The sequence below is a fragment of the Theropithecus gelada genome, chromosome 1 (genome assembly GCF_003255815.1).
Source record: "Theropithecus gelada isolate Dixy chromosome 1, Tgel_1.0, whole genome shotgun sequence".
Lineage (NCBI taxonomy): Eukaryota > Metazoa > Chordata > Mammalia > Primates > Cercopithecidae > Theropithecus > Theropithecus gelada.
Window position 1 is genome coordinate 120331806 of NC_037668.1, and position 10025 is coordinate 120341830.

At 37.1% G+C, this 10025-nt stretch overlaps 1 protein-coding gene across 1 annotated transcript in view; it reads left to right on the plus strand.

The window, feature by feature from the left end:
- The window catches only part of BTBD8 (BTB domain containing 8), a 59829-nt gene extending 56479 nt beyond the window's left edge, over window positions 1–3350 (plus strand). The window contains exons 8-9 of the mRNA XM_025369472.1: window positions 2690–2778; window positions 3195–3350. Of these exons, the coding sequence (XP_025225257.1) occupies window positions 2690–2778; window positions 3195–3312 (207 nt within the window). The 3' untranslated portion in view covers window positions 3313–3350. The remainder of the gene's footprint in view (window positions 1–2689; window positions 2779–3194) is intronic.
- The last annotated feature ends 6675 nt before the right edge of the window (window positions 3351–10025 follow it).

Consider the following 10025-nt stretch of genomic DNA (forward strand, 5'->3'; position numbering starts at 1 on the left):
GGTAGGCTTTACATTTTTTTTTTGTCACCAATTAAAAATATACTTTAGGCCAGGTGTGGAGGCTCATGTCTATAATCCCAGCACTTTGGGAGGCCAAGGTAGGAGGACTGCTTGAACCCAAGAGTTTATGACTAGCATGGGCAACAGAGGGAGATCCTGTCTCTACAAAAAAGTTTTCAAAAATTAGCCAGGCATGGTAGGATGTGCCTGTGGTCCCAGCTACTCAGGAGGCTGAGGTGGGAGGATCACTTGAGCCCAGGAGTTCGAGGCTGCAGTGAGCCATGGTCACACCACTGCATTCCAGCCTGGGTGACAGAGCCAAACCCTATCTCAAAAACAAACAAACAAAATATACACACATACACACACACACAGATATTTTATATAACTTAAAGTATCTCCAGTTATCTCAAAAGGATCTTAATTGTTTAAATTGTTAATATGCAAAGCGAAAGATTTGCATTCAATTTCTTTTTCTTATTTTTTTTTTGAGATGAGTCTCACTCATTCAGTCACCCAGGCTGGAGTCAAGTGGTGGGATCTCAGCTCATTGCAACCTCCACCTGCCTCCCAGGTTCAAGTGATTTTCCTGCTCAGCCTCCTAAGTAGCTGAGATTACAGGCATGCACCACCACACCTGGCTAATTTTTGTATTTTTGGTAGATTTGGGGTTTTGTCATGTTGGCCAGGCTGGCCTCGAACTCCTGACCTCATGTAATCCACCTTGCCTCAATATTCCATAGTGTTGGGATTACAGGTATGAGCCACTGCACCTGGCCTACGTTCAATTTTTTTAATACTAATATAACACTTTTAGTAGAGGGGTGTTAGAAAATCAAATAATAGTAATTCATAAATAAAGAATTGGAAATAACTGACCTTACCAGAGGACTATGCTGGAGACATTTCCAAAGAAGATTTTGCTTTTCTCTCAGAGAGCAGATCTTCAGAAGTACACATTTAGAGACTAGATATACAAATTAGCTGTTTGATGTTCTTTATTAAGTGTATAAAAAGAAATTAAACTCTTCAACCTAATTGAGAAATAAATGTGCTTAGAAACGTCCAAAACATGAAAATACATGGCATGGGCAATACATAGCAAAGATATGTAACAACAGGAGAAGTGAGTTGTTTTCCCTACTTGTATCTACATTTTATTTGTTCTCATTTATTATTTCTGTATATGTGCTTTAAAAAAATACATTATGTGGCCAGGCGCGGTGGCTCCCACCTGTAATCCCAGCACTTTGGGAGGCTGAAATGGGTGGATCACCTGAGGTCGGGAGGTCGAGACCAGCCTGATCAACATGGAGAAACCCGTCTCTACTAAAAATACAAAATTAGCCAGGTGTAGTGGCACATGCCTGTAATCCCAGGTACTCAGGAGACTGAGGCAGGAGAATCTCCTGAACCCAAGGGAGGTTGCAGTGAGCCGAGATCGTGCCACCACACTCCAGCCTGGGCGACAGAGTGAGACTCTGTCTCAAAAAAAAATATATATATATATGTAATTATGATCTAACTAAATTCTTTTTATCTGAGATCAATATAGGGCCTCTCATTGCACAATTACTTTAATTTGTATTTATATGTTAGGAAGCAGATTAGACCATGTTGTTGTATTGCAATGTGATGTGCTAGAAATTATTATACCACTTTTGCTTTAAAAAAGATATTTAACCTAAAATAAATTAGAATAAAAATTGTGTGCATTCTGGCAGCCAAAAGAGTTCAAATTATATGCCATAAAATTGAAAGTTGTTAGTGACACTTAGTTTTAAAGGAATTACAGACTTTTTAACAAAAAAAACTTAGAGCATTTTTAGGTTCACAGCAAAATTGAGAGGAAGGTACAGAGATATCCTACATACCCACTTCCTTCTACACATGCATAGCTTCCCCCATTGTCAACATCGCCCACTGGAGCGGTACGTTTGTTACAACTGATGAGCATACAATTACACATTATTGTCCAAAATTCATGGTTTGCAATAGAGTTCGCTATTGGTGTTGTACATTTTATGGGTTTATACACGTGTATAATGGCATGTATCTACCATTATAGTATCGTAAGGAGTGTTTTCAGTGCCCAGAAATCCTCTATGCTCTGAGTGCTCATCCTTCCCTCCCCATTAACCCCCAGCAACCACTGACCTTTTTACTGTCTCTGTAGTTTTGTTTTTTCCAGGGTGTAATATAGTTGCAATCATATAGTATATAGTATTTTCAGATTGGCTTCTTCCACTTAGTAATATGCATTTAAGATTCCCCCATGTCTTTTCATGGCTTGATAGCGCATTTCTTTTTAGAGCTGAATATTTCATTGCACAAATGTACTACAGTTTATTTATCCATTCATCTAGTAAAGGACAACATGGTTACTTCCAAGTTTGGGCAGTTATGAAGACAGCTGCTATAAACATTCATGTTTAAGTTTTTGTATAGAAAGGTGTTTTTAAGGAAAAAAATAAAGACTCTGACTAGAGCTTATTTGTAGCCTCAGTACCAGCAGAAGTTAATTTCAGATAAAGGGTTAAATATAGAAAATAAATTTTGAATTTATCAGATTTTGAGTTGCATGTGTTCTGCAGTTTAGGTATATAAATTGGATTATCTTTATGAACCAAATATTTTTAGCCTCTGTAAATTGAAAAAGAATAAATGTTGTGTTTTCCATCAATTTTAGCCTGTTCCCAGAACATTGACGTCTGTACTAGAATGCCTGATTATTGCTCATTCAGTTGGAGTGGAAAGTCTTTTTGCTGACTGCATGAAGTAAGTTATGTTAAGTAGTGCTGATACTATTAATTTAGGGATTTTGTTTTTCTATTCTTCTAATTTTGTGGGGAACTTTAGAGTTGGCCTGTTTTCTTGGACACAATGTAAGTAAGTAGCTTAGTGCTGTACTAGTTTCACCACTAAATAGAGTAATAATGTAGATATTACTGAAGATACTTAGGATCATTTTATCTTAGCTGAGCCACGGTTAATTATGTTAAAATCTCTGCACATGGGTTTAAAATACTTGTTTACAGGAAAGAGAATATAAAGTCCATTTTAGAGTTCATAAAATCAATAGTATTAGTCAGGTCATATATATATGTACAGTTATGTAATTGAAACCAAAATATTGACTATTATAATGAAAAACATTTTAATTTCTTTAACTTGGTATTCTTTGATTTTAACAGGTGGATTGTAAAGCATTTTGCAAGGTTTTGGTCTGAGAGAAGCTTTGCAAATATACCTGCTGAGATTCAGAAAAGTTGTCTTAATATGTTGATTCAGTCCTTAGTAAGTATAACCTGAATACTCTTTTGTGTGTGTGCCATTAAAAAGTTTATTCAGTTTTGTATAGTACTTTCAGTGATTGAAATATAAATGTAAAATATTATAAAAGCAAGAAGCGTGAACCAATTCAGATAACCTAATCCTAAGATTCAGTTCCTTTGAAACCACTCTCCATACCCAGCTCATCTGTCAGGGTTCAAACTGAGAAGCAGAACCACCAGGATGTGTATATTGATTCATGAACAAAGCAGATATGGTGCCACAGAGAAAGGCTTATGCATTGGTTCAGTAATATCGACCCACTCACCCAGGTGGATCTGGGTACAACAGTGAACCTCTCAGTGGTACCATTCTTCAAGGGAATCAGCCATCTACCTGGTGGCAGGTTGATTACATTGGATCAGTTCCATCCTGTAAAAGACAGTGCTTTGTTCTCACGGGAAAAAACATTGCTCTGGATAGCGATTTGCCTCCCTTGCTCATAATGTTTCTGCTGAAACCGCTATCCATGAACTTACAGAATGCCTTATCCATTACCATGATATTCCACACAGCATCACTTCTGAATAAGGAACTCACTTACCAGCTAATGAAGTATGGAAATTGGTTGGGCCTTGCTCGTGGAATTCACTGGTCTTAGAAAGATCCCAGTCATCCTGAAGCAGCTGGGTTGATAGTAGGTAGGAAAGGCCTTTGAAAACTCAGTTACAGTGCCAGCTAGGTGGCAATGCCCTGTGGGGCTGGGGCAGTATCCTCCAGGATGCAATACATGCTCTAAATCAGATTTTGATTTATGCTGCTATTTCTCCTCTAGCGAGGATTCATGGGCCTAAAAACCACAGTTTGGAAATAGGTGTGGCACCACACACAATTACTCCTAGTGATTCAGTAGCAAAATTTTTGCTTCCTATCCTCCCAACTTTAGGCTCTGCTGATTTATAAGTCTTAATCCCCAAAGGAAGAATGCTTCCATGTGGGGACACAAGTAATGATTCTGTTGAACTGGAAGTTAAGACTGCCCTCGTATGGCCACTGTAAACCCACAGGCAAAGAAGGGGAATTATTGATAGATTGAGCCTATCAAGAGGAAATTGAGTTGCTACTACACAGTGTGGGTAATGTAGAGTACCTCTGGAATGCAGTACTCATAGGTTCTATGAGTAAAATCAATAGAAAGCTGTAAGAACCCAAGTTAGGCAGTGCTGATGATGGCCTCAATTTTTTGAGAATAAAATTTGGGCCACCCTTCCAGATAAGAAACTATGAATAGTGAAGTACTTGCTGAGGGCAAAGGGAATATGGAGTGGTTAGTAGAAAAAGATATGTAAAAATAACAGCTACAGCTATGTGAGGAATTACAGAAGTGAACACTGCAGTACTGATACAAACATTCATATTCCTTCTTAATATATGTTTGTCTATATATTAATCAAATATTTTTGTTTCTCCTACTGTCTCATTCCGCATCATCTAATATAAGACATGTTAATAATAGTTAACTTTGTATCTACGTATTTAAGTTACAAAATATCAAAGAAAACTGTGAATCAGATTGAAGGAGAATGAACATCCCCTGAAAACAAAAAAAAGGAACTCATATACTGTCTTTTAGAAGGAAGGGGTTAGGATGTTTGTTGTGTGGAGGGATAGTTGTATCATGTTAGGTGGAAGCATGACTGTTATTTTCTCCATTTGAGAACTAAGTATGGTTTTAAGAGATGTGTATGGTTTTAAGAGATGCCAGGTTGACAAGATGTTGACTGTGTAACATGTTAGTTTCACTAGGGTCAACTACACTTCACAGAATTTCCTTCTTGTATGTTTCTAGTTAGAGTGGCCAAAAGAGACAATTTTGTGTGAAATTTGGAGGACGAGAGTGAAACAGCAGCTGTTTTTGGCTTTTATACTAGGAAGGTTGGAACACTACTACAGTGTTCATTTACGCTAGGAAAGTTATTTACTGGCTCACTGCAGTCAGGTCTGTAACTGTTCTTCCTTGCCCTATATCCTCCTTCAGCTTCTCTTACCCCGTGCCAGGTATATGTCTAGCTCCATAATGAAAGGCACCAGCATCTCCTGCAGGATACCCATTGCATCCAGGTTGGAGGCAGTAAGACTGATGTGAGTCCATCCTTGTCAACCAGCTGATGCTCTTGGGTGTCAGTTTGTTCTCACTCTCCCCAACATTACATCTTTCCTCTTCTCAACTGCCTGCCCTGTGGAATTCAAACTACACCATCAGATACAAAGGCTGTTTAAGCAGCTCCTACAATTGTGTAAGGTCAACTCCCTGTAACAAATTTCTTTATTCAATAAGTCTGCACTTGATGTCATTGATGGGTCCTTGGAATCTTAGAATCTTGGAATCTAATTTAACTTTAAGCAAAACAATGTATAGCAAAACTAATTTTACTGTATATAGACTAATGGATATGAACAAGAGTTAAGTTCCTATGGCATATTTCTGGTCACAAAAAGAACATCAGCCTTCTAGTAAAGACCTAAGACACTTCTTATATTGAACATTGAAGTAAATGTGAGCTATACATACATTTCAGAAATATTAATAAAAACAAGGTAATTATTTACCCAGTTTTTGGTGAATCCGTGAGTGGCAGTAGTAGCAATGGTGGGTTAAATCAAGGAATAAATGTTTGCAAAGCAAAAATTGTAAAGAACACCTCCTACTATATGCAGTTCCAAAGCAGTCACAAATATGGCAGGCTCATTGAGTGTTTTTATACTGCATCGCTTATTGTCATATATTTGTATGATCACCATATGCTTTATGAATTTTTACTTTACAATAATTTGTATTCATTCATTTTCCAACATGCTTTTTCTGGTTTCAGTTGTGGGTGGCTGGAACCTGTCCTTGCAGCTAAAGGCCCAAGGTTGGAACCAAACCTGGACAGGATGCCATTCCAGCGCAGGGTGTACTCACAGCACAGAACACTCACTTATACTGGGACATTGTAGAGACGCCAGTTCAGCTAATGTACACATCTTTGGGATGTGAGAGGAAACTGTAGTGTCCAGAGAAAACCCATGCAGGCATGGTTAAAACATGAAAACTCTACACAGACAATGGCCTGGCCAGGAATCCTTTTTTCCCTTATCAACATTATAATGAAACAACAGTAAACAAAATGACATTATTCACAGACCTCTTATGTATATCTAAATACCTTCTAGTGGTCCCGTGAACCCTGAAGGATAACATCAGACTGGGTTACATAGAAGATACGTCGAAATCTAACTGAGAAAACATGTGTAGGATATCAGCTGTTGAGATACCACTACAAAAAGTAAATGTAAGGCTGGGCGCAGTGGCTCCTGCCTGTAATCCCAGCACTTTAGGAGGACAAGGCAGGTGGATCACCTGAGGTCAGGAGTTTGAGACCAACCTGGCCAACATGGTGAAACCCCATCTCTACTAAAAATTCAAAAAATTAGCTGGGTGTGGTGGTGCATGCCTGTAATCCCACCTACTCGGAAGGCTGAGGCAGGAGAATCACTTGAACCCAGGAGGCAGAGGTTGCAGTAAGCTGGGATCATGCCATTGCACTCCAGCCTAGGCAACAAGAGCGAAACTGTGTCTCAAAAAAAAAAAAAAGTAAATGTAATTCTGTGTTTTAGCTAATGAAGGACTGTGTTGTATTGTTGCTTACTGTTTTACATTAGTTTGTTGGTCAGTGAATAGTTAACAAATTATTGGCCCAGCCATAGTTTAGTTCAATAGAAGAGGCAGGTTCATTTACTAATGTAGTAGTAGTACTGGTATTTTTTTTAATGATTTTTTTTTTCAATAGTTTTTGGGGTACATGCAGTTTTTGGTTACATAGGTGAGTTCTTTAGAGGTGAAGTCTGAGATTTTAGTGTACTTGTCACCTAAACAATGTACACTGTACCCAATATATAATCTTCTATGCCTCACACCTTTTCCAACCTTCTCCCCTCCCTGAATCCCCAAAGTTCATTTTCTCACTGTGTATGTTTTTGCATTCTCATGACTTAGCTCCCACTTATAAGTGAATGGAATAAATACAGTATTTGGTTTTCCATTCGTGAATTATGTAGAATAATGGCCTCCAGCTCCATCCAATGTCTTGCTGCAAAAGACATTATTTCATTCCTTTTTATGACTCAGTAGTATTACATGTAGTACATATGTACCACATTTTCTTTATCTGCTCAGTACCAATATTTAGTGGATTTTTTTAGACTTATAGAGTTCCACAAAATACTTTTTTTTGTGAAATTTAGCATAAGACAGGTACTGTTGTCTCTACTTCACATATGAGAATAGAGAATCAAAGAGTTAAGTGCCTTGTTCAAGTTCCCAAGACAATAAAAGACAAAACCTAGTCTTAAAACCAATTGCTACCATTCTAAATATAATACGATAAGTGCTCCATGTGAACAAAGCTTTTTTTTTTTTTAATGTGTGGGACTTGACTTCAAGAAACTCACAAATTTGTGGAAAAATAGGCATTTAAACAACTAAGAAAAATATAGGGTAGACTATGATGAGTACAAGCATTAAGTTACATGTCAAATCTTTACCATTGTAGCCTCAGCCTTAGAACAGTGCCTAGCACATGTTAGCACTCAGTATATATTGTCAAATAGGTAAGCAAGTGAATTGTATAACTTAGAATTCAGGTGTATACATAGGATCACACAGGTTAAATCTGACTGAAATAATGAGAGAATTAATTTGAAATGAACCTGGTTAGAGGACAATTTTAAAATAAGTAGGTTAGGGCATTCCTGAAAGACTAAAAATGTGACCAGGGATGTGGAGTCTAGGTAGTGTCAGTATTCTGCTGTAACTAGAATGAGAGAAGATGAGTCTGGGGACAGGCTAAAGATAGATTGGGAGGGATTTTAGCTGAGTATCTTTTTAACGAGTTTGATTTTTTTTTTTAAACAAGTGGTAGATATATGATTTTAATTGAAGAATAAGCCCATCAAACTATGCCTCTCCCAATGCTATACTCTTTTATTTTAATTTTATGGCTCTAATTAGGTCCTTGTAAGCTTTGTGGTGAATACTTGACTTTTTCTTTCAAGACAGATGAAAAGATAAACATCAGAACAGCCAAACATCCAGTTTGATCAATAGCCTCTGGCATCATAGTGATTATTCTCAAAATTTGTCTTTCTTTGTGGATAATCAGGTTTTAAGAAATACTAATTTAACATATTTGTCATATTCTATTATATAAGTAAAATATGTTTAACTTTATTGATGGAAAATAGAGTATTTTAATTTTCTCAAAATTCGAAGTATGTTACCCAGAAAGAGTATTTTAATTTTCTCAAAATTCGAAGTATGTTACCCACAGACAATGGCCTGACCAGGAATCCTTTTTTCCCTTATCAACATTATAATGAAACAACAGTAAACAAAATGACATTATTCACGGACCTCTTATGTATATCTAAATACCTCCTAGTGGTCCCGTGAACCCTGAAGGATACCATCAGACTGGGTTACATAGAAGATACGTAAGAGTAAGAGACAGAGTGGGGAGATACCAGTTAGATTTCGAAATCTAACTGAGAAAACACGTGTAGGATATCAGCTGTTGAGATACCACTACAAAAAGTAAATGTAAGGCTGGGCGCAGTGGCTCCTGCCTGTAATCCCAGCACTTTAGAAGGACAAGGCAGGTGGATCACCTGAGGTCAGGAGTTTGAGACCAACCTGGCCAGCATGGTGAAACCCCATCTCTACTAAAAATACAAAAAATTAGCTGGGCGTGGTGGTACATGCCTGTAATCCCTGTAATCTGAAAGAGCAAGCAGTCTTTTTTTTTTTTTTTTTTTTTTAGTAATAACCCCAGATTGACCTTTTAGAAAATCTTATAATATGTACATGCAATATTAATAGTGTTATTTTTAAACATAGTTCCAAATTGTTATGTTTTTACACATTTGAAACTAACTTAAAAAATGAATTGCATTTTAAAAAATTTCTTGTGTGTTTGCAGATCTCACAAAGCATTACTTCTGACCAATTCTTATTAATGTGACTTTTACCTGTGGGAAGTAATTTATATATGAATTATATCTGGCATTTCTAGTTCATTAATATTACTTTCTATATATTTTCTTATTCATCCTTATTTTATTTTGGAAAGAATACTTAACATGGTATCTATGCTGTTAACAAATTTTTAAGCGTACAGTACAGTATTGTCAATTATAGGCACACAGTTGAACATCAGATCTCTCATCTTTCGTAACTGAAACTTAATGCCCAGTGATAGCAACTCCCTATTTTCCCATTCCCCAGCTCCTGGCAACCACCATTCCGTTCTCTGATTCTATGAGTTTGACTTGTAATGGAATCATACAGTATTTGCCTTTTCTGTGACCGGCCTATTTCACTTAGGATAATGTCCTCAACATTCATCCATGTGGTCACATATTACAGAATTTCCTTCTTTTTAAAGAATGAGTAATATTCTGCTATATGTATACACCACATTTTCTTCATTCATCCACTAGTGGACATTTAGATTGCTTTCACATGTTGACTATTGTAAATAGTGCTGCAGTGAACATGGTAGTGCTAATATTTCTTTGGAATCCTGATTTCAGTTCTTTTGAATGAATGCTGATGTGTTTTGAATGTTTGTCCTCTCCAAGTCTCATGTTGAAATGTAATCTCCAGTGTTGGAGGTGGGGCTTGGGAGGGATTTGAGTCATGGGGGCAGATC